The sequence below is a fragment of the Colletotrichum graminicola genome, assembly GCF_000149035.1.
Source record: "Colletotrichum graminicola M1.001 genomic scaffold supercont1.39, whole genome shotgun sequence".
Taxonomy (NCBI): Eukaryota; Fungi; Ascomycota; class Sordariomycetes; order Glomerellales; family Glomerellaceae; genus Colletotrichum; species Colletotrichum graminicola.
The window spans coordinates 161364-185733 of record NW_007361043.1 but is presented as its reverse complement, the minus strand read 5'-3'; the positions used below and the strand labels follow the sequence as shown (position 1 = coordinate 185733).

The 24370-nt window shown below is 54.9% G+C and overlaps 5 protein-coding genes across 5 annotated transcripts; 1 reads left to right on the top strand and 4 right to left on the bottom strand.

Moving 5' to 3' along the window:
• Positions 1-152: 152 nt before the first annotated feature.
• GLRG_08441 (MIF4G domain-containing protein) lies at positions 153-5035 on the bottom strand (the record flags this gene model as incomplete). The annotated part of the gene is made up of 4 exons (XM_008099126.1): positions 153-261; positions 322-671; positions 725-4363; positions 4436-5035. The coding sequence occupies 4 exons, from the start codon at positions 5033-5035 to the stop codon at positions 153-155; spliced, it is 4698 nt and encodes a 1565-aa protein (XP_008097317.1).
• A 6020-nt stretch (positions 5036-11055) lies between these two features.
• Positions 11056-15528, bottom strand: GLRG_08440 (intron-binding protein aquarius; the record flags this gene model as incomplete). The annotated part of the gene is made up of 4 exons (XM_008099125.1): positions 11056-11507; positions 11564-14638; positions 14693-15180; positions 15239-15528. The coding sequence occupies 4 exons, from the start codon at positions 15526-15528 to the stop codon at positions 11056-11058; spliced, it is 4305 nt and encodes a 1434-aa protein (XP_008097316.1).
• Positions 15529-16142: 614 nt separating this feature from the next.
• On the top strand, positions 16143-18988 carry GLRG_08439 (guanylate kinase; the record flags this gene model as incomplete). The annotated part of the gene is made up of 5 exons (XM_008099124.1): positions 16143-16421; positions 16481-17293; positions 17343-17498; positions 17554-18456; positions 18509-18988. 5 exons carry the CDS (start codon positions 16143-16145, stop codon positions 18986-18988), a joined length of 2631 nt encoding a protein of 876 aa, XP_008097315.1.
• Positions 18989-19453: 465 nt separating this feature from the next.
• Positions 19454-20704, bottom strand: GLRG_08438 (cellulase; the record flags this gene model as incomplete). Its single annotated transcript, XM_008099123.1, has 1 exon — positions 19454-20704. The coding sequence occupies one exon, from the start codon at positions 20702-20704 to the stop codon at positions 19454-19456; it is 1251 nt and encodes a 416-aa protein (XP_008097314.1).
• Positions 20705-22582: 1878 nt separating this feature from the next.
• Positions 22583-23862, bottom strand: GLRG_08437 (PH domain-containing protein; the record flags this gene model as incomplete). Its single annotated transcript, XM_008099122.1, has 2 exons — positions 22583-23578; positions 23635-23862. 2 exons carry the CDS (start codon positions 23860-23862, stop codon positions 22583-22585), a joined length of 1224 nt encoding a protein of 407 aa, XP_008097313.1.
• Between the last annotated feature and the right edge of the window lie 508 nt (positions 23863-24370).

Sequence of the window (24370 nt, the reverse complement as noted above, 5' to 3'; positions counted from 1 at the left end):
CGAGGTATCATGGTCCGCCGCAAAGATCAGGGCAACTTTTGGAAAACGAACTGTGAGAACCCTAAGTGTAAATGCACCAAACAGCCCCCGCCCCCTGTCTATTTGCTGAAATGCAATGACTTGATGGAAAAGGAAATGCTCGGCTACTCTCTTCATTTGCTCTCGGCAGCAGTGCTGTCGGGAACAACCTTGGACAGTGCAGGAGAGGCAGCAGTCGAAGGAGGAGAAGCCGGATTTTCGCTGTCCAGGTTGGCGAGCGCACTGTACTCGTTGTTAGCAGCTTGGTCTATGAAAACGGAAGCGTGGGCCAGGAGAGTTTACCTGAAGGCGTTGGTGTGTTGGGTGGTGGGCGGCGTTCCGGTGCGGGATGAAGCTCCAGAATCCTCACCAGGTCGGCCGAGGGAGCCGCCAGGTCCAAGTCTGCGACCGCTGTTGCTGCGCGAGCTGAACATGGAGGTGGGGCCAAGAGAGATGTTGCCGCTGGCAGTCCTGCCGGTAGAGCCCTTCAGGCGGCGCAGGTCATCCATACCGACCTGGTTGGACTGGGCCTGCATGTAGCCGGACGAGAAGTTGCGAGAGTCACCGCGGCCCATATTGGGGCGGCCACCGGGTCCGCGCTGGCTGCCGCCGCGCTGGTTCTCCTGTGCCTTCTGCAGAGCAGCTGCCTCAGCCTGTCATATCTGTTAGCATGGAACTTGCTGATGGGGAGTGTGGAATGGCATACCTCTGCGCGGATCTCATCGAGGGTCTTGGGTCCCTTGTTAGCTTCCTTAGAAGCCCAGCCTTTCTTACGGAGGTCGATGACATCCAAAAGCATGAACTTCAATCTGCTGGCAAGCTCGGGCATATCCATCATCTGCTGGATACGGTCGAAGTAGACGTTCATCAAGGCCTTACCCTTATCCGAAGCGTCAAGGTTGGAACCGATGGTTCTCAGCAACTTGGACAGCGACTCTATCTCAGCCTCGTCGGGAACGCCCTCGTAGTCGACAAGCTTGCGGACACACTCGTGCATAATGCGCTCCGTGAGCATGCCGAGCTTGTAGAGCTCACCAATGAATTGGACGAGACCGAGACCACGACGCTTGGCGGCAGCGGCAATGTAGTACTCGTCGGAGAGCATGGCAGCCTCCGATGACTGGGGCTTGCCTTCGTCAGCATCCTCAGGCTTGGTAGGCAGGTTGACCTTCCAGCCACGCTCGAATTCCTCCTGGCAGCGGTTGAGCAGGTACTTGCGGAACAAGGCGCCACCGCTCACAACAACGCCGTTCTTGTCCTTGATGTTCTCGTCGCGAATCTCGGGGCTCATGGTGTCAAGCATGCGCTTGCAGAACTTGGCGTACATGGACGCCCAATGAGCCTCGTCGGTGGCCTTTTCGAAGGTGAGCTGAATGACCTGGCGGAGGGTGCGACCGTCGGATTCGTCCTTGGACTGGCCGGCAATGGCGAGGATCTGGTCGGCAATCTTGTCGAACTTCTCCGGGGTCATCTTGTTGAGAGCAGCCTTGACCTTGCGCTGGACCATCCCGGGATCCATGTGGTCGGCGCCAGGCGTAGGGCCCGAAGTGGTGCTCTTGCCTATGCTGGTAGGCTTCCAACCAGTAGCGGAAACCGTGATAGGCTTGAGCTCCATGCCCGCAGTAAGAGGCATGGTCTTGGCCGCCTGCGCCTCCTTGGGGTTGTAATCGTTGCGTCTGCTGCCACCGCCTCCTCTTGCGGAACGGGTTCTGGGAGAGTTGGGTCCCACGTTGGAGGAGGAGGGTGTCCGCACCATCTGGGGACCGGGGAACGAACGGAAAGTGCCCATGTTGCCGACGGGACCTCCTCCTGAGCCCATAGCAGCGTTGGCCATGGCGAACCGCTCGGCAGAGGTGGTGCCTCGGACGTTGTTAGACGGAGCTCGGAAACTACCAATGGCGTTTGCGGGTGCAGTGGTGCCGCGCTGGGAGCCGCCGCGGCCGGAGCCAGCGCGGGGAGTAGACGCGGAGCGAGAACCATCATTGTCGCCAATCAGCGACTTGACCTGCTGGTGGAACTCAGTGGAGGGCTGCTCGGTAAAGACCTTTTGAAACTGCAGCAGGAACTGAGCGTCGTACTTGAAGGTCTTGCCCTTCTTGGCAACCGCGGCGTTCAAGGCCGGGTTGGGAGAGCTGATACCAGAGGGGTACAAGTCCTGGTTCATGACGGACAAGAAACGAGCAGACTTCAAAGACTGGAGAGCAGCACTGGGCTGAGGCGCCTCGACAGGCTTGGTGTTGAGGGGAGCCAGGTTAAGGGGAGACGGCTTGGCGCCGCGTTTCTCGGTGGGAGTGGCCCTGGGCGCAGAAGCCTCGGTGGGAGTAGAGGCCTTGGAATCGCCGATGCTGAGGTTGGAAAGCTTATCGGCGACATCACCAACCTTGGCGGGCTCATCTACGCCGGCCTTTGTCTTTGCGAGAAGCTCGGCGACGGAGGATCCAGCAGCCTCAGCACGCTTTCTCTCCTTCTCCTCTTCGAGACGTTCCATCTCACGCTCGGCCTCGCGGAGCTTGCGGTCTGCCTCGGCGGCATTGGTGGCCTTGTTAGCCTCTTCGGCCTTCTTCTGTGCCTCCTTCTCGATTGCCTTCTTCGCGTTGTATTCGGCAGCCTCCTTCTCACGACGTGCGTCTTCCTCCTCCATCTCGCGGATCATACGCTCCATTTCGTCTTCCTCGGTAGCGGCGGGCTCAGCAGGCGTCTCAGCCGCCTTCTTCTCGGCCTCTTCCTTTGCTTTTGCCTCAGCAGCCGCCTTCTCTTCCTCGGCAGCCTTGGCCTTGGCCTTCTCTTCTTCGTCGGCCTTGCGCTTGGCCTCCGCCTCTTCTTCAGCCTTGCGGGCCTCTTCCTTGGCCTTCTCTTCAGCCTCAGCCTTGGCCTTGGCCTCGGCCTCAGCCTTGGCTTCGGCGGCCTTCTTCTCCTCTTCGACGGCCTTGGCCTTAGCGTCAGCCTCCTCCTTCGCCTTGTCTTCTCCTCCCTTGGCCTGCTGGATTTTAGCTCTCAGCTCATCCTGGATCTCTTGACGAGTCTTGGGAGTTGCCTGGCTGTCGGCGCGGGTATGGGAGGGCGTGGCCGACTTGGGGGGAGGGGTGGGGGTGGAGGTTACAATCGGAGGAGTCTTGGACTGCTGAATGCTAGGGGCAGGCGAAGAAGGAGTCTTGATGCTCTTGAAGTCGACAGCCTCACCAGCAGCGTTCTTGATGACAATGGCAGCGCTCTTTTTGGGGCGAACAAAGTTACCAGATGACGAAGCCACGATCGGGGCCTTGACTTGAGCATTCTGGGGCTGGGGGGTGCCAGAGACAACGACGGGCTGACTCGGCTGGCCGGTGCTGGAAGAAGGCCGCTCAGAGTGAGAAGAGGTGCGCGACATAGCGGCCGGCGCAGGTTGGTGATAAGGAGGAGGCACGAAGCCAGGCTGGAAAGCCGGGGGCCCACCAGGAGGGGAAGGCATGTATCCCATCTGGTTGTAGTACATGGGTCGGCCGAACTGGTCGTACTGAGTGGGTTGGGGAGGGTAGCCGTACTGCTGCTTTGCGTTTGTTAGCAATCTCTCGTAGTAATCGCTCTGAGGAGAAATATCAATTTGAGGGTCTGAGGGAAGAGAAGAAGTTGACAACTCGTTCGACGACACATGGCCCCGCTCGACACGGTTTGGGTTACCCAAGTCTGTGTGGTAGCTCAGACTCGGCCTGTCGGAGGCGACCCAAATCTGCCCTGCGTGCTCACTGAAGCGCCGAGGCTTGTTATCAAAAGGCATGCCATACGAAGAATCCGTGTATCGAGACTTGTGGGGAAACTTCTCCAAATGCTGATACTGATTCTTCTTCTTCTTGCTTTTGGAAGACGGGACGAACGGAGGGGCCAAAGTCGACGGAATGAAAACATCTTGAAAGGGAGGGGGATGTACTTGTGGTTGCGCCATATTGGGAGGCGGATAATGGTACTGAGGAGGAGTAGCCATGGGCATCGGGTGCATCTGCGCCGGAGGCATATTCGGGGTCCCCGGCTGGGACTGGGCCAGAGCAGGGCTTCGGGCCGGCTGAGGTGAGTTGGGGTAGGGTTGCATCGGTCTTCCGGGGTGGAAGGCAGGCGGCATGCCGCCACGGCCCTGACCGTTGCGGTATTGTTGGTTCGGGGGAAATCCCATATTGGCGTTGTAAGGGGGCTGGTGGGGGTTGAAACCACGACCACGGCCGCCCTGAGGCTGGAAACCTTGACGGTTGGGACCTTGGTTGGGCCCAGCAGCATCGCTGTGCTGAGAAACACCGGATTCCCGACGAATGTGCGATCCCGGCTGCGCAGGCAGAGCGGCTTGGGTCTGAGGAGTGGAGGCTTGTCTCATGTGGCGCTGCAAGTAGTGGATGTCAGTGTCGGGCTCACGAGCACGGTGTCCGGGCATGTTGATGCGGCTGGTACTTACATCGCCATCGCTTCCGAGACTGCCAAACGTCATGGCGTTAGACGGAGCCATACCGGAGGGGGGGCGGCCGCCGCTGGCAGAGGGCTGAGGGATAGGAGAGGGAGAGTGCGCAGGAGAAGGCACGCGCTGGTTGTTGGATCCGGGAATGGGGATCGGAGCAGCCGTGGTCTGGGGAGTGCTGTGCGCGACGGCGGGAGAGTTGTAGCCGAACTGGATGCCGGGCTTGGAGCCACCGACAGGGCCGCCGTTGGGAGCGAAGCTGTTGGGGCCGTTGGCACTAAGAGTGACGGAGCTCTTGCGGGCGTGATCGGGTGCGTTTCCGTTCATAGTGTTGTTGTTGGAAGAGCCGTGAGCGACTGCTGGGGCAGCGGGCACGGCAGGAGTGATGGATTGACGACCATTTACTGGTGACGGAGCAGACGGCTTTGCATTTTGCGCAGAGGAGCCACCGACCACCACAGGTGGGTTGGATCCAGTCGCAATCAGCGGCGTGGAGGCTTGCTTCTTGTTCGCACCGGCAGCGGAAGCATATGAAGGAGCCGAAGTCGCAGCGGAGGTGTTGGGCGCCGGATTGGACTGAGGGCTGGCAGTCGAAGTCATATGTGAAATCTCGTCGTAGCGCGTGTCGTGAGAAGAATAGCGTTTGATGAAGGAACCGTGTCGGATGATGTACGAGGTTGCGAAAAGAGGTCGACAAAAAAGTAGTCGAACTGTCGCAACTAGAACAATCGCTCGGGTACCGAATCTCAGATTCGACGAGGGGGTGCGTGGCAGATCGCAGAAATTCAAGAATGAATGACTGGGTCAATAACTCGGAGCCGAAGAAGAGAAAAATCCCAAGATAGAATGGATCAGATCGGTCAGAGAATCGATTCGGTCCAAAAGGCGGTGGTTGGAGGGATTTTTTTTTTCTGTTGTTGCGGAGGGGAAGTGGTCGTGGATTCCTCGACGAAAGCAACGAAATATCGCTAGGCGACGGCGGGTGGAGAGCGCAGAGAGGAGGGGGCAAGGTCTGTCGGCCTTCGCAGCGGTCTATGGAAGAAACCAAATAAAGGTGTTCCTGCGACCGGCGGGTATTACAGAGGAGGTGAGAGTTGTCTTCTGAATGGGAAAATACAGAAGAAACTGTTGACGTAGAAAGGGTCTCTGGTGAGAAATTATCCACCTGGACCAGTTTCGGTGTTTGTGGTGGGAAAGATTTGGAAGGAGAAACTACCAAAAAAAATTTGGAGGAGGAGATAATATGGCGTGGAACCTTGACTGGGTGAGCGCAGTGTGCGGCGGTGCGTGTGTGGGTGCGAGTAGGAGGGAAGACCCAGGGAAGAAAAAAAGGTACATTGGTAAAAGTACCCCATCATAAGCCCGCGCTGTGCCCACACTCCATCACTGGCCCCGACGGGAGTTAATTCACTCCAACCCACACACACGTAAAACCAATCATTCACCTATTAGTTTACTTCTATCCCGTCCTAGGAGCAAAATCGACTTTCTTGTTCACTGTCCTGTTCCATCATCGAATACCAGAGATAGGAAGAAGAAGAACAAGTGAAAGAAAAAGGGAAAAACACACTGTGCCCCCCAGACCCCGTCTACCAGTTACAGAGGGGGGCACCGTCCTACCTCTACACCCTACCGCGCTTATCCACTGTACTACCCAGCAGCACGCGCACCCCCAGCCCGTTCCTTTTAGCGGACATGACAGTGCGTTGCTGGCCGAAGCACTCGCTTATCAGCACGGTATCTGACCCTCATTCACCACACACAACCGACAGTGTGGATGGGCAAAAGGTGAATAATGCATACCCATCTGTGTCCTCCCTCGGGTGGTCTCTCTCTCTCTCTCTCTCTCTCTCTCTCTCTCTCTCTCTCTCTCTCTCTCTCTCTCTCTCTCTCTCTCTCTCTCTCTCTCTCTCTCTATATGAGGAAAACGTTTGACTGAGCCATGGCATTCATTGCCTTTGTCTTGAGTTGCGTCGGCCAAAGTAGCTTCCAATTTGTTCTTGGGCCAGGCACTCAGCCACATATTCCCAACGCCCTGTTGGGCATGGAACATTCAGCGGAAACACACAAAAGACGGTACGAACAAAGCCCAACTTGACATTCTGCTCGATTTGGTGTGTCAATAATGTGACATGTCTTGGGTTCGTGGCCTCCTCGAAAGAAGGCCATCCTACGGCAAGACGACCCGGTGCTCAAGAAGGGCAATTTTCAGCATGTCCATCTCGCCGCCCTGGCCAACCCTAGAGAGGACAAGAGGACGTTGACATGCTGCCTAATCCGGGCTCTGTGGGTGGGCAAGCGAGAGATAGAGGCCGGTTCTCGATACACGTAGCTGGGTGTGTCAGGCCAGGACTCGGATTTGCTTGCATGCCTTTCTTTACCCAATTTCTGACTCTGACCTGGCCCGGACTCAGCGCATTGTGTACCGCCTTAGCTTCAGGTACATGGCGATACACGGCAAAGAAAGGAAGAAAAGGGGCACGCACCACGTCCATTCCAGGTTATCACCTCGGGTTGTCTGTCTTCAGTCTCGGGCTGGTAACGACGCGAAATGTCCATGCAGAGGGCAAAGTGGTAGCAGATGTGATTTGGGTATCCACAGAAAGGCTGGAGGAAGGACAGACCCTTGCTCCTATTTCCATCCTGGGCAGCAAACCCCAGGACCCTTTTTTTCCGCGACAATGTGGTGGGTGTTTTATTTATTTTTCCTCTCTTTTTTTCTTCCCTTCGCTTCCTTCTTGTTCGTCGCCTTCGTCAGTTGTCTGTCCTCGACTGGACTTGCCCTATACGGCACCCATGCATGTTCCCATGGTGCGTTGTGAAGCTACACATGGTCTTCGGTGTCGCGTCGCCCTAGGTCTTTTGTCTGGTTGCCTGGGTGCTTTAAGAAGGCTCCTTTCCGGTACACTATATCGGCAGGCTGTGTGTGTGTGCGAATTTACAAACAACCGGGTGGGTCGACGGGGTCAACTACGTCTTCCTTACGCACTTTTGGGAGTCGAGAGTCTTCCATGTCTTGCACACCAGCTTGTCAGATATCGAAGTCATCAGTTGCCACTCATAACAATCAACGATTGGTCCGGAAGCGGCTCTTTCTTTTCCCCAGCCAAGCCTCGACTCCTTATCCGAGATTCATCCCGAGGTGGTAGAGTTGAGTTTATGCTGCATGATTGCTAAACTGGCAGCATTTCCCTCGGTCGCAGGTGCATTGCGGACACAGATTTCGCGGACTCCCTTCCCAGCTAGCCGACACTCAAACTCACAAGCAGTCTTCTGCGTCACTATACCATCTACTACTGCAACATGCAGCTCTGGCGTCTTTCGTATCGCCAGGCACCTGTATAGGCCACCATTATCCTGCAGCTTTAAAGAGGGACACACATCCTGCAATAGTGGCCATGACTATTGAAAGTTCTACCGTCTGCCAAAGATGGCGCATCCGCGCACGGGCCTGCAAACCCCGTAGCGAGTCTGAGAAACAGCAACACCACAGCCGGGGGAGGGGGACTCCAGATGGAGCGAGACGGAAAAGGAGGGAAGGACAAGAAGGAGAGAAAAAAATCTAATTCATTCCGTATGTCGGTTTCAAACAACAGACCCTGGTTTCTCGACAAGGAGTAAAAGCCAACGCTTGACAAGGGCCTCCCAAAACATCCCTACCCTGCCCGAGCTCGTATCCCTGCAGTTGCCCGGCGCCACGGAGAGGCTGACACGTGCGCCTGATTATTATTATTATTATTCAAAAAAAAAAGAAAAAAAAATCCCCCAACCCCTTCCTAGGTACTACGCTGTATATACTCCGTACACCTACCTTTACTGGAAAAGTTTGGACTTCAGACACACGCAATGCGACCTTGTCAGTCACTTTTAAGGCGAAAGGGACAGACGAGTGCGAACACCTCTCGCAAATGGTTGCGTGCTGCCATATCAGAGGATAGATTGCATGTGTTCGTGTGCATGTCGACCCTCTCGCCCACTGAGCACACCACCAACACTGATTTAATTTGAAATCTGGTTTGGATGCTCCGGAAGTCATTGGGTGTAACAGTAGCGTAGGGTCGCATTTCTCAACAGAGTTGCCACCACGCGAATCAGTACTGAAAAACCAAATACACTCTCTTCCGAGAGCCCGGCCATCATCCAGTCTCTCTCCCTCCCGGCGACATCGCCTCTGGGTCGCCGCTGCCAAGTCCAGATGGGGCGGATTACGTAGCAGTAGTTGCGAATCAGCAGCGAGTTGCTGCTACCCATGGCGGAGAATGAGTGCCGAGTAAGTTGGCCTCAGTGAAGCTACTCAAGTGAAGCCTGCCTTGTTCTGATACTCGTTCCGTTCAGGCCTGCCTGCATTCAGTCACTCTGACCAGTCCTCGGTCATTCGATGTGACCCTGACCGGTGTGGGAACCCCGAGACCGTCCGTCTGATAGGCCGGCATGTCTTTCCCATCAATCACCCATCGCACGCGTCGACGCGTCGGGGGAAGGGGGCCGAGATGGGATTACTGGGAACATCATCTGTGGTTCTCGAAATGCCACCGCCCCGTTATCGCCAGGGACCTGGTTGTCCTCCCAGGGCCCCTCATCACAAGGGCAAACAAGGTCCTCAGCACCCTGCGAGTCCAGACAACATGCACTGATGTTTCCACTCGGGATTGATACGATTGTGCGAATTAACCTGGTAGTAACATTCCATCATTTAATTGATTGCATGGCAGAGCGTGATGTGGCGTGGCGCGCGACTGGTGGATTGTCGCGCGTCGCATCCGTACGCCTGAATTTACCCGTGTCTGTCTTTCTCCAATATCACAAGCCCTTGTCCAATATCTCTCGGGTCTTACTCTCACACTTGCGTATCGGTATGATGGGCTCTTGTGTCCACTAATAAGCTTGAAACTTGCACGCGTCAGACGCGTCGTTCTCCAGAAACGGTCTGGCAACGAACGATCCGGGGCTATATCGAGTTCAAAAGGAGGCCGGCCGTAAGCTAATCCAGATAGTCCCAAGACCCAATGGCAAGTATGGAGCTGTCTCTGCAAGTGCCCATGGACCGACCACTGGACACGACACACACACACAACACCAAGTGCAATCTCCTTTCATCGCAGCAAACTTGGGTACCTCGATACCTATTCATTCACCCACCCTTTCTTCCCCCGTCCCCGAGTGCACTAACAGGCGGGAGCACTATTTTTGGGCGTGGAGGGCGGATGGACCAGCGAAGACTAGGAAAAAAGAAACACTCCTACGTGTGTGGGTACCCATTGACTAACATAAAATCACACGTCGATGTTGGGCCTCTTTCGCTGATTCCATCGTGGCATTTGTCGTCGCTGCCACGCCATCATCCATCCAGACTTTGCCGTTCCCTCCCCCCTTCTGGCTGCCTGTGCTGACACAATGCCAAACAAGATCCCAACACCCTGGCGCCCACCCCCCTTTGTCGCCCACGTACCCTGTATCATGACACGCAGACTCTCCTGCCGGCTGACTCTTGCGGTTGACTCATTCCACCGGTATCCAAGCATGCAAAGCGTCCATTCGCCCGACTCTGGCTACACGGAGTCGCTCTTCACAGACAGTCGTTGTGCGCACCTACGATATATGTACCAAGCAGTCACAGCCAAATAAAGCGAAACAAATTCGCCAAGGAACACCTTCGGACTTAAACATGCATGACCTATTCTCCGTTTGCCACTCGGCCCTCAACTCAACTTGCGCCATTGCTACCTGTTGTCATTGCCGCAGCCGTCTGCCGCCCTCGATTCTGCTGAGAATCTTCCTTCTTACCTGCTGCTCCCCCGGTCCGCGCGGCATGCTCGCCATGGCCCAAAGCTTTACTCTGCAGCAAGCGGCGCTGCATCGCTGTCGTCACCGTACATGATGTGCAAATCCCTGCTACTGGGGGGCCTTGCTGGCCCGGGCTACAGAGGGCAGGCTTCTTCGACTTCCCCTTAGTCTTCCTTCCTTCGATCCTGCTACTGCTGCAACTCCTATACTACACGCGCACTAACGCACCCAAAAGCCTCCTCGTGGATGGCGCGGTGCATGAACTCCATTCCCTTGACGCTGCCATGCACACACAGTACCTATGTCGGACTTGTCATCACAGCTAAAGAAGTCAATGAGGGAAGGGGACAGGAAAGTCAGTTCTTGATGTGCACCAAGCTCCGATAGGCATATCCCACCCACCCCTCCTCCATTTTTTTAGAGCAAGACGCCGGGACCATTCAACCGTCGTCCTTTCAACGTCAGACATTCCACCCATTATTCTAGAATGGTTACCTGATGGTTTTCGTTTACTCGCACTCTCGGAGCAGTGCACGGGCTCGCGGTGGTGGTCACTGGGGATATTCCGATAGAGGACATACTAATTAGTAGCCCATTGCAGCAAGTGCTGGGTACAGCTCAGCGACGTCGATATCTTGCCAGTCAGGTCCTGCATATATGGGCATCTGGACATTATTGTTTCCTCGATTTCCTCGTCATCCCAGATCTCTAGATACTGTAAAAAGCCAACCGGGATCGCTGTCCCACAGGTTTGCCCTCACTCAAGTCAAGTTCTGCGTTTCGTCGCGGCCAACAGGCCTCCATTATGGCCTCGCCTGCCACGGCGTTATTCACTCTCACCCTTCGACAGGAGGCTCTACCTCAACGTCACCCCCGTCCTCTTCGACCTCTTCTACATCTTCCAGCTGGGTCTCTTGCACCTCCATCTCACCATGGTCGGGTATCGCGCTCTCCGCTTGCAACTGGTTGACCTTGGTCTTGGTCATCTCGAATACGTACTGCCCCAGATGCTCCACTCCCTCCATGCACGCCTCTCCTGGCACTTCTGCATTGACGTCGCCAGTCAGAAGTCTTTCCGTAGGGTAGAGCTCGCCGGTGACAAGCATAAGTTTATCGGGGCGGGACAGGAGCAGCTCGAACGCTTGTCGCAGCTCGTAGCATGCCTCAAAGATCTCGCGACGGCCGAGGATGTACAATCCGAGACGAGCACGAGAGAGCGCAACCGTCATGCGACGAATATCACGTAGATATCCGACCCTTGATGTGCGAGTCAACGACAAAATGATGTCTAGAGCGTTGGTTAGCCTGGCCATAACCATTTTTCTCGGCCGGTGTGACACTTACAATCATTTTGTTCGCCCTGATACTTGTCCACGGTTGTCACAATCTTGGGCATTCCGAAAACCGCCTTGTTAGCACATCTATGAGCCAAGACGTCCTTCACAAGGGCTCGCTGGCCAGCGTAAGTTGTCAATATGCTAATTTTCGAAGCCGGGTAACCCAGCAGTCGCATGTACTGGTATACGGCCACTGCGTATTCGGCTTCTCCGAGATTCTGAATGAAGTGAGGGGTGGGTTCTGTCTCTCCGCGTCCCTTATAGTCAGGCACGCTGATGAACTGATAGTCGTACTTGAAGCCTGCGTTTGCGGCGAGGTATTCACCTTCGGCCTCAACGTGCGGCAAGTTGCCTAGCTTGGGGTACCGCCACTGATAAAGGCTGGCGATGGACGGGCGGGCTCTGCCTTGCTGGTCGAGGTTGATGGTTGGGACGCCGAGACGAACAAGTCGTGAGAAAAGCGACTGTTCAAGGTTTGCGTAATGGCGGAATGCCATGCTCTGGATGACTGGAGAGTTCTGGAAGTGATCGCCACAGAGCACGACTCTTTGCAGACCCATCTGCCCCTTCTGCGGCTTTTGCATGGCCAAGGGGATGAAGTTCTCGATCTCGGTGATTTGAGCAGCTTCCTCCATGACCACGTTGTCGTAGTGAAACCCAAGCGATGCAATCTCCCCGCGTCTCATTGCCGCATGAGTGGACGTCATGGCAATGATGCGTGCTTCGTTGGTCAACAGATAGTTGGCTTTGTCCTTGTCCCGGCGCAAGATCTCAAACGGCATCGCGTCGGCCAATTCAGAGAAGATCTTCGCAATATGCCGGTAGCATCCGTTGGCGATATCCAGCACAGTGTCCTTATCTGCCTCGGGCGGGAATAGTGGCTGCGGCGCATCTGAGAAGAACTGGTGGAAGGGGAACGCTCCGACAACATCAGTAGCCGTGGTATCCTCTGCCTTGGTGATTTCCGTAAACTTCGTCCAGGCTGGCTCGATATAGACAGAGTTGAAGTAGCCAGCCGTCTCCGCAGAGTTGCCGTGCGCACCTGGCGCGCCAATGCTGGCGGCCAGGCGGTTCACCTCATGCAGGTATCGATCCCGGTTTTCCAGGAACGATTCCACGCGACCATGCTTGCTGAAACTTCCTTCAGTGTACAACTCCTCTTCGCCATGTCCAAGACGAAGAAGATGGCGCGCGTCGATGTCCAGAGCTACAATCTTCGCAAACAACTGGTTCAGCGCTTGATTGCTGTGCGCTATCAGGAGCGTCTTTTGCTCAGGGAAATTGTGGTAGATATTGTTGATGATCTGAGTTGCGACATCCGTCTTGCCCGTTCCGGGAGGTCCCACGATAACAGTGAGTCCTGGCTGCGTTCCCGATGTAATTGCCTCGATCTGCGCTGGAGTGAAGCGTACCTTATTCAGCTTTGGCGCGTCGACGGGGTACGGGCCTGCATTCGGTGGCTTATAGGTCGATACCTTTACGGTCTCGACATCAGCCAGGAGAGCAGGCTCGACGCCTCGGCGGCGCTTCTTGGAAGGCTTTGATGGTGGCTCAACGGCTTGTCGTTCGGCGGTCTCCAGTACGTAAGGCGGACCAAAGCTGCCAGAAACGTCATCTCTAGGTTCAACAACCTTGCCAGGCAAGCTTCCCGTAAGATGTTGCCAGTCCAGGAAGGTGTCGCGATAGTCGATTGACTTGATTCGGTTCGGCAGTTGCTTGTAGGTTGCGCCGGCAGGGTCACCATAGCCGAGGAAAACTTCGTGGAACCATGAAGCAATTGGCACTTCGGAGAGCGATAGGCTGCGGATAGACTCCAAAACAGGCTTGAAGTTGTTCTCCCTCCCGCTGCGGCGCATGACAACATTGATCCGCTCGTAAGCTTCCGGGGGGGTTGAAGATGAGCGCTCGACATCCGCAGCATAGGTCCTGGGGTCTAGCCTCAACTGAAACCGCCGACGACTGTCGTAGTGACCTGAACCATCGCGAACCACTTTGCCCTTATCGTCTGTAATCTGAATAATCTCAGCAGATCGAATGGACACGATACCAAGCTTCTCAGCTTCCGAATGTGCGCCATCTCCGTTAGTGATACTGTTGACGGCCGGTGCCTGGATGGACAGGAGGAAGACAACGTCGTCTGGTCTCAGCGAGTCCCATTCGCGCCTGATGCCATCGTTCAAGCGGCGAACGTCTATGGAGATCTCTGCTCGAACCAAAGATGGCTTGTCATCTCCAACACGCGGAGGGGCAACTTCGAGAATCGAAGGCTTCGAGGTTGGCAACGCCATCTTGGAGAAGCCCTGGAAAGCTGTCTCTCCGGGCCTACGACTCTCCGGCCGAAGACGTCGGATGGCCAATTCCACGTCTTTCCTGATACCGTAGAAAGCCTCCGCCCGGTACAAGACAAGAGATCTCCACAGAAAGTCTCCGACAGACAGATACTGTAAATTCAGCTTTGGCAATGCTAATGGATGCGATCCATCGTAGTTGTCTGTCCTCATAACATTATTCTCGAACAAGGATTGCTCAGTAGGGACCAGACTCATGTCGCGAGCCACCTCCTGGAATGTTTTCCGCCGTTCAAAGGTGGAGAGCAGCGTCTCGATGACAAACTTCCTGTCAATTCTCACACCTACAGATTCAGGATACGCTGTTCGAAGACGAAGTAGTGTCGCCAGCTTCACAATCTCCTCGTCGGTAAGGGGCTCCAACAGCCCAGAGAGCTCGTCCCGCTTGTCAATGGAACCGTAATTTGACAGCGCCAGGACTGTAAGCTTGTCCTTAAAGTGTTTCAGTGACGTCTTCTGGAGCCTTGACAGGTTCGCACAATGTCTGTCGTACGCTTCAGTACGGCTCAGCTGTGCGCCCGTCTGATCGTCGATCGTGAAGAATGTGTAGTGCCGCAGAAGCGCATTCAGATCGCGCAGGAGAGTGTTTTCTTCATCATTAAACATAGGGGATAGACGCATGGCAGGCAGCACGTTGAGATCGAGCAGGAGAGTGTTGACATATCTCCGGGTTGGGAGCTGGCTCTGCAAGTCCGTCAAGAACTCAACTAAACGCTCGCAATAGAGAACTTGATCTAGCCCAAGTCAGTACGTGTTGGCTCTCTCCGTACAATGGAAGTTTTTATTACCTGGTTCGGCATTTTCTGTGTATATCAGACTTAGGAAATGCAAGATCAAGGTATATAACCAAGATCGGTCAAACCGCAGCTTTGCCTTTGTGGCGTCGTCGGCAGCATCGTATCTCTTTCCTGCAGCTCGCCAGGCCTTTCTCACATGCGCGTGCTGTTCAAGCTTCTCCTCGCGCATTTCCTCCGTTGAAAGGTTGTGCCATATCGAAATGGAGACCAGCGGCGCACATTCCTTCCTCACAATCGCACAGTCCAGGCTCTGGAAGGCTGATATCAGGAATGACAGCAAGTGTGTCCGAATTGTGTGCGACAGAGTTGGATCGAGTGTCATGGACAAAACTCGACGAAACAAACTCGAAAACTCGTCTGGGCGGTCCTCGAATATACTCCATGCTTCGAGTTGCTCGCGCCGCTTCGCATTCACTAGTAACACCACCAGCAAGACATGGTAGTTGGAAGAGTCGTCGGTATAGCCAGGCCAAAGGTAGCTGCGAGAGAACCCAGTTAGCAGGGTGTCGAATATTCGTATTGGACAACCAAGCATACCTCTCCAGAGTTTGCAGACTTTCCAAGGTCAGAATGGACTTATACGGAAATCCATCGCGCTCTAAAACATCCCAGATCTCCTGTTTCAAAACGTCGTTCTTGACTTTGACCTTGACCGCCCTCTTGCTTCTAGTTGTCTTGAGCCAGTGCTTCTTTGCCAGCTGAGCGAAGGCACCCTCTCCCTCGATGTCGGCAACGGTTGGGCGATCGCCGGTAGCCTTGGCTTGGGATCGAGTGGACGGCGTAGCTTGAGCCTCGCTGCTCTTCTTCTGTCTCTTAGCCGTGGGCATGCTGGGCACTCTAATTCGGGACGGTTTTTGGCGCAAATGTTCGCAATCTCATGCTGGGGAGGGGAAAAGGCAGGCCTGGTGTAGTTTCTCTTGCTGGAGTCGATGCGCAGGCGCGCAATTGTTGACTGACGAAATCCTGTGAGCTTGGAACCTACAAAAATTTCAGCCTTGCATTTCGGGCAATCGCAGATCCAGGTTCTGCCTCTAGGTTTCCGCACGCGACGACGCGACCATCCCCTCTCCACTATGGTAGCCCGCTATTGGACGGCTTACAGGCACTTCAGTGTTCCAGCAACGCCCTGGAGCTCAGTAGCACGTCGACCCCTGCCAGCGGGCTCTATGTATAAGCCTAGCTTGGCGACCACCTTCAAGGACCCCCGTTTGCTGCGATACGTATCTCCATTTACCTGAAGCTTGAGTAGGCTGATTCTTTCAACCTCTGGCCTGCCGCATTACCAACATTGCGAACCTGACACTCAAAGAACCTCGAACTCTCAATTCCGAAGCGCAAGCGAAGCACCACCTTGTGTCGACACCACCCTGCTCATGGCATATCGGGCCAGGCCCTTCCCGCTTCAACCTAACTAAGCGCAACCACCTCGACTAATCCCGAGATGCCGGCCGCCGTCACGTCTCCGCGCCACCAGGTGCCTGGAGTTGTCGCATTTGCCGAACTTCTCGACGGCCTCCTGTCACGCTCAATGGAAGTCAAGTCTGCGCCCACGATCGAGCCCGCGTTACAAAAGGCAGACTTCGGCAACCTGGACGAACAACTTGGATGCGTTCTCACGACGCCGCAACAGGAAAATGGAGCCGGTGTTGCGATACTGAATAAGGCGCAACAGTTCGCAGCCATTGAGACTGCCGTACGGAACATGTTCAGCAACTTGATTGTACGTCGAATCCACCGATCATGGCCGAACCTCAACTGATAAACAACCCGCACCTTTAGGCCACCACACCCATCGAATCCCCGAATTTCGTCAAGGTCTGGAACCTGTTCGACCTCCTGACCATTCTCTCCGATGATGAAAAGTGCGACCCGGCTCTGCTTTTCTGGTTAGTGGAGGAGCTCCTAGACAGCCAGACCATCGCCGGGTGCCGCAAGATTTTCGACTTCCTCGAATCAAGGCGTGAAAGGATTACTGTCAAACACTTCAAACAGAAGCAGTTGGTCATTCTGCGCAGCTGCAACGAGCTGCTACGACGCTTATCTCGTGCTGAGGATACAGCCTTCTGCGGCAGGGTCTTCATCTTCATGTTTCAGAGCTTCCCCTTGGGCGACAAAAGCTCTGTCAACTTGCGTGGAGAATACCACGTCGAAAATGTTACCGTATTCGACGATGTTGGCGCGAAGACAGACGCAACGCCAGAGCAGATGGATGTAGACAGCCAGAACGAGGTCAAGGAAGGCGACGCAAAGTCTCAGACGAAGGCAGTGTCGTTTGACGCGAAGAAGCCAGCACAGGCTGATCAGCCGCTTGATCCCGATGCACTATATCCGCAGTTCTGGTCGCTTCAAGAAACATTCAGCCAGCCCAAAAAACTGTTCGATCCTGCCCACTTGACGAGCTTCAAACGCGGACTAGAAGCAACCTTGACGTCTTTCCGGGTCATTCAGAACGAACAAGGTCAGCGACCACCCAAGACAGTGGATGAGGCACAGCGGAACTTGAAGAGGAAACGAGAGGATGTGGAAGAGAGCGACCTAGCAAATTCTTATAACCCCAAATATCTTACGAGCCGTGATCTCTTCGAGCTTGAGGTAGGTGATGCCACACTCTACGGGATCATCTTGACACTTACATTTGCAGATGAGCGATATCTCTTTCCGCAGACACATACTTGTTCAGGCGTTAATTATTATGGACTTCCTCCTATCACTGTCAAGCAAGACGAAGGAAAAGCTGGCCGGTAATGCCCAGAACAAATCGGTGATTTATCTTGGCCAGGTCTTGAGCGAAGAAGATGTAAGAAATTCTGCCTGTCAGACGAGGTCAATCAGCAAGACTAACAGATGGACAGACCAAGTGGGCCTCGGAAATGAAGAGGACGATTGTCGACAAGTATCTTAAACATGGCGTCGATGGCCCGTACTTCAGCCGTATGGTTGAGACGGTCCTCGCGAGAGACAAGAATTGGATTCGCTGGAAGTCTGAGAACTGCCCATCGATTGAGCTGCCAGCCGTGTCTCCAGAGCTGTTTCTCGAGGCAAAGATGGTCGCCCAACGTTCGACGACCAACAAGCGTTTGAGGGCCATGCCGATGGGCTCTCTACCACTTGGATTCTTGGAAGACGGCGATGACGAAATTGCCATGCAAAAGCTGAAGGCTGAAGAAAGGTACAGCCTGCCAGATCTTGATGGCTTCAAGCGGAAGATCGCCGACGATGACTTCGAGATCGACATGCCAACAAACAACCAAACCAAGGCCGCTGCGGTTGAGAGCAAAGCCAGCAAAAGCTGGCGAGCCCTTCGGATAGCTAGCAAATCGAGATTGGCTCTCTTTGACAAAATCGATGACCCAGAAAAGATCGATGCCGTTTTCGAAGAGCCAGTCGATGTAGACGAAAGTGAGGTTGCTCCAGAGGAGGCAGTGAACAACGACAATATCCCAGAAGACAAACGGCCAATCATAGTTTCAGGACCGCCTGGAGCTGGCAAAGCGACGCTCTTCAACCTCCTCGCAGAGCGGCGTCCAGGTGCATTCACGCGCGTACCCCGGCATACCACAAGAAAGCCACAAGAAGGCGAGGTCGACGGCAAGCACTTCCACTTCGTGGAGCCACAAGCCTTCAATATGTTGAGGGACGGCGATGCGTTGTTGGAATTTACTACTATCGACAAGGTAGACTATGGTACGAGTCGCAAGGCGGTGGAGGCAGTTGCCGAAGGCGGGAAGGTCCCAGTTATGTATATGGATAGCGAGGTAAGATGTGACGGGTTCTTCCATCACGGAAATGCTACTGACAAAGACACAGGCTATTCAGCAGGCGCGTGACCTTGGTTATTTAGCACGGAGCGTCCTCGTTCTGCCGCCGACTACGGAGGTCTTGGAGGAACGCCTCAAGAAGGCAGAAAAAGGCGATGTCGTTGTGCAAGAGGCCCTCGCCAAAGCAACTCCTTATTTTGAGGCTGACTCAAAGCTGAAGGAGGGGTTCGATTTTGTTCTTACCAATGGAGATTTGGATACAACTTTGAAGGCTCTCGAGGGATGCATTTACGGCAACGCCGGGGTGGAGCTTATGAATGGTCAGCCGAAAGGCGAGACGGTCGAAGGAGCAGATGAGGCCATGAATGATGCGTCGGCCGAGGAACCAGGAGCACCACAGGAACCCCAGGTAAGCGAAGAGGCAGGGGAAGCAAATGAGGGCGAAGTGGATGCTGCGCCAGCGGAATCGATGGAAGTAACACAGACCGGGGAGGCCGGTGAGATCAAGGAAGCTCAGGAGGCGTCTTAGTGGAGCTTTCAACCTAGCTACGGCCCAGGAGTCACTCGCAGATGGACGCCGGCCCTCGGAGACTGCGTCAAAGGGAGACACATCAGAGATTGGTAGAGACGCGTGATACCCGGATATTATACTCCATCTCCTCTTATGGAGACAATCAGAGACAATCACACTCACAACTGCATCAACCACATTACCACTCGTCTTACTGCTCAAAGCGTCTTCCCGCCTGCCTGTTTCATGTGCAGGCCGATGGACGCGGTCAGCGTGGCTTCTCGTTAGGTATGGCAGAACTATCCATACACCCCCGCCTAATGCTTTGAGCCTCTCAAGAAAACATGTTGACTTTAGGTATAAGAAACGTACACTACGACCATCCCAACCCCCAGAGACAGGGCCTATGCTTATATACACCTCCTTGGCTTCGAATACCAACGGCTCAAATGGAACCACATCCTCTTCCACCCGAACACCCCTCTACGGCCGCTGAGTGACGGCAAAGATATTGCCTAACATGCCCTTGAACGCGGGGTTTCTCCACCCCTTCCACTCGCGATCCATCGCGCCCCACGTCTCTTCGAAATCGACAACCTTGTTGCGCACATAGTACGTCCCCTGAATCGCCCAGAGCGCCCAGTCCGCGTCATTCCCCTCGAGGTAGCCAACTAAGCAGGTCAGATACGCGTGATCCTCGGCCGAGAGGCCGTCCTCCGGCCCGCCCGACATGGCGACGCCGAACTCGGACATGAACAGCGGCCCTGTGTACCCCACCCCCTGCTCTAGTACGAACCCGAACAGGGCGCCGTACTCTGCCCTCTCGATGTTGCAGTCTCCAAGGTTGGGCGTCGTGACCGTGAAACTGTAGCTGTGCGCCTCCCACACGTTCTTCCCTTGCCAGGCGGCGGTGTCGAGGCTCCGCGTCCGGAGGGGTGTGAAGTCTGTCGCCGAGTTGAGGCCGCCGATGACAACGAGCACGTCCGGGTTCGCCTCGTGGACGGCCTTTGCGCCGCGCGCGACGTAGTCGTACCACTGGCCTGCAGCAAAGGGGATCTGCGTCCAGGTCGCGCGGAGCTCGTTCCTCAGGGAGATGGCTGCGACCCCCGGCCTAGTCTTGGCCCAGAGGGAGACCTGACGCAGGCCCGCGAGCCACTCATCCGTGTCAAAGTAGCGCGAGTTGGCAGCCCAGTAGAAGCGCGCGTCCTTCCACCACCCGTTGCCGTCGTCGAGGTTGCAGCACCATGAGGCCCTGCTGACGTGGTTGTCGAGGATGGTCATGACGCCCCTGTCCCAGAGGGCGTCAATTACCCTCTCGAAGACGTCGCGCTGGGTCACGTCGGGGCCGGCCAGAAACGGATTCTTCTGCACGGCCTGGTCGTAGAGACTCAGGAGATCCGCCTCGGAGACGCCGGCGGCCCTGGAGCCGTTGACAAAGGAGTCGCGGACCCTGACCCCCGGGTTCAGGGCATGATCGGTCGAGTAGGTGAGGCGCACGCAGTTGAAGCCCTCCTGCTTGATCCAGTCGGCGAGGTACTCGATGGGCTGCTTGTGCAGGCCCTCGGGGAGATTGACTTCCATGTGCCCAGCCCAGTTGATACAGCGGAGCTTGACGCGCTGGTTGGAGGAGTCGGTAATCCAGCGTGAAGTCGAAAAGAGCGGCAGCTGGGGCTTCTGGGCATGGACAGAGAGAAGGAGGGCACACACAGCCCAGACGCTACGAATGAGCCCCATGAAGATGGACTTCCGATATAAACGACGTTGACTGGTAGTTATTACCGTTTAGTCTAGTCTAATCTAAGCTGCCCAGCTATCGGGTTCCCTAGACGGTATGTTGGTGGAAGGAAGCTAGACGATCCTATAGGTGCTGGCTGGGTGGTTTGTCGATTTGGACAGCGGGAAGCGAGCAAGCTCAGTTCTAGTAAGCAAGTAGAAGCAGAACAGAAGCGAGCGAAGTAACGAGGATAGCGGGTGCATATCAATCAGACATCGACCATATCACATAATCATATATGGTGACCGGATCAGTCTGAGAAGTGTGTAAGTCAACCGAAATCCCACGAGGGCTGTCGTGCTGGGCAGCTGAGAACTTTTGAGAAAAAGAACCAACACAGAATACCACAGCAGCTTCTCGCAAGGGTCCCCGTTGATGGACGTGAAGGCATGGTGGCAATGAATCTACGACATAGTCACTCGAACCGCACGCGCCCAACGCCAACACGCGACCCTATGTTGACCTGTCGAGGCCTCCACCGCTCATCTCACCTTGCCTCGGGTGGTCAACCAAACAGAAGGGAGTAGCGACAATACCGTCTTCGCGACCGCCACCACAGTTCCGCCGTCTTTCGTCTCGCCCGCTTGGCGATACAACCCGACCGGTTAGAACTCGTCATGAACATGCAGAAACATCGGACGAAGAACGCTGATTCGACCGTAGCAAGCTTGAGCAGGGTCATGCCTCGCATGCAAAAGAAGCCCAGGGGTCCAGTATAGTTCGAAGCAGCTAGCACACACTTTCAAGAGCGCAACGGCCTTTGGGCGGCGGCCTGCGTTCACCGGGTCTTCCTCGCTCTTGCCAGGAAGGCAGGGACGGATATCTCCACCCCTTAGTCTCCATCTATAGGCCACATGGCCGTTATGGCACAAGATTGGGTATCGAGGGTCAGGGACGGCATAGCCGTGGGGACCAAGAGCTGCATCCTATGAGGGGGCCATCTGGAGATGTGGTTGGAATAGGGGGCAGCATTCTGTAGCATCCTAACGTCCTAATGATCCGGCGAAGGTGAAGGGGGGCGAGGGTTGGTGTGGCTGACGCGCCGTGTGATAGGACCATCCGAAAAAGAGATCCGCGTCACCCGACCGAGCTAGCGCCCTGGGGTTGGCCTGAGCTATATACGCCACTTCCATTCGCTACAATCTCTCTACTCACAAAGCTATGTGTACCTATGTATAGTTCCGGAGCTATGAGTGCGTTGCAAACTTCTCCCTCCCCATCTTGGAGAACTCCCATGCCGTCTCTTGAAATCGAGTGTCGCCCTTGATATCATTGGTTCGACCGGCTTTTGATTACTGTCGATTCCAACCAAGCCTCTCTGGTCTGGTTTGATGCAGATCATTGGGCGATGGTTAGAAATTATAGTCATTTCGTCGCATTTCTTGGCGTTCGACCAAACTAATACCCAGAACTGCCTTCGGCCGGTCAGCACCACAATAACTAATTTCACACAGTGGCCACAAGAACCGTCAGTCAGTGGTTTGAAATGCTAATTCGTATTCATCATTACTCATAATCTGCCTCGCTTTGAGACCTTCGGCAGCCCCAGTCTGCCGAAATATCATACCAGGGTATGCTACCATGTCAAATGCGCATGTAATCAGCTAGATATCAAAGAATGCACAGCCAGGTAAGCCCGTGATCCCTCAACTCTTTGACTATAGCTACAGCTGGGTGGCTCTCCCCGCAGCAAGGCAAGTGTGTTTTGACAGGCTCCGCAAATTCCCATATATGCATCGTTGCATCATGCGTCGTGAACAAAGAAAACAAGGTGGTATGGCAAAACTCCCGCTCAATATTTAAAAAGCAATTCCGTGGGTTGCCAAGTGTATGCAGCTTCATGCTGCAGGTGTGGGTTGGTTTCCTCCTACGGTTCCCCGCGCTTCGAGCTCTCGTCGCTTGGCAAATAAGCTCTTGAACGCGCCGAGGCAGTGTATCAGCGACTCTTCGTCGTGGGCGCAGAATCGATAGCTCTTCTCCTCCGTGATGAGTTGGAGACAATGCTTTTTGGTTTTGCTGACTGGATCAATGTCAACCACGTTGACAATTGCCGACATGGGCCTGATGAACTGCGCTGTGTACTCGGACTCATCCTTGTAGAGGATGAAGTTTCGTGGTCTGAGGACACCCCACAGGTTCTTCCATTGTTTCACGCCGCCTTTGCTCTTGAGAAACCAGAGCCAGCCCTGCCAGATGACGCGATCCGGATCCTGCTCGATGTTCAGGCCGCTAACCTGGCTTGTGTTGCGGCCCAGGCCTGGTCGGCCCTGTGACCCCTCATCCGGCGATTGTACCGCCAAGTCTTCGATTGACATACCCTGTATCCGCTGAATGTCATTATCGGAAAAGTCGGAGTGTGACGCGAGCTCATTGCCGGAATAACCAGCGGTATCCGCCATTTGGGATGGACGTCGATGTGTTGACCCAACAAAGCGTGGCACCGGGGGTTCAAACGGTTCTGGGGAGCTTGACGCCAATCTCTCGGCTTTGTTCGTCTCTCCGACTGGGCCAGAGCTGCCAATCGCCATGTAGGACTGGCGCCTCCCTGTTGGACTTGCGAGGAGCAGCTCCTCATGCTCCTCCTCGATCCGAGCATGGTTCCTAATCAACTCGACCCATTCCTCGGCATCGTGGCTGCTGCTAGCCTGGAGGTGGTAGTTCCTCGCTGGCGAGAACAGCCCGAACACGTTCTTTTTCTTGTTCTTGGGGTCCTTGAGCAAAGCGACAGCCGTCAGGTCGGCTAGGTACAGCTTATGTCGCAGCTTGTCCTCCTTGTCGGTTCGGTAAATGGAGAGCGCATTGGGTCGCAGTACGAGGTAGATTGACTTCCAGGCCTGCATAACTGGTCAGCAACATTGTAAGGTGCAAGGGGATTGTGTGTTGGACAAACCTTTGTCTTCTGCGTGCGCTTCTGCAGGTAGCCGCTCTTCACGACGCGGTCGAACTCGAAGCTGCCATTCTGATTAACGGGTGACGAGTAGGTATCGAGAGCTATACGGCTTCGTAATCTTGCATTGGCATCATTGGGTAGAGATATCGAGACCGGTGGTATAGTGACATCCAGGCCTGGTGCCGGATGCGGTGTGGGCAGCTGCAGCTGCGGCTGAGCCATCGTCATGGCGAGGTCGATTCGAGTCAGGCCGTGGTGGATGTAAGTGAGATAGCAGTCGCGTGCAGTTGCGCATCAATGGTACTCCCATTCGGAGTTCCTCCAGACAAGCGAAGGGACGACAGGCTAATTGGGCAAATATGGTGGATGGCGTTGCTGAGTATAGTGAGGAATTTGAGGGAAAATGCGGCGGTGGGTGAGCAAACAAGTGAGAAATGCCTAGGAGGCAATATCCCCGGTCTATCGGTATGGGCACAAAACAACGGAGGGGCTTCCCGCAAGGCAAGGTCGGATACCGGACGAGGCAGAAGTCGAGGTGGCTGGAAGTGGATATATCAAAGTGGAAGCCGTGTGTCGGTGGCTTTACTATCGTGCCCTTGCAGATTGTTGCAGTGTTGCTGGGCCTGACCGGTGACGTGTTTATGCTGCCCTTGCGAAGAGCCACAGAAAGAGAGCTAGAAGAGTGTTCAGATGCCTGTGGAAACGTAGAAACGAATGTGCAAGGCGGAACGAGACA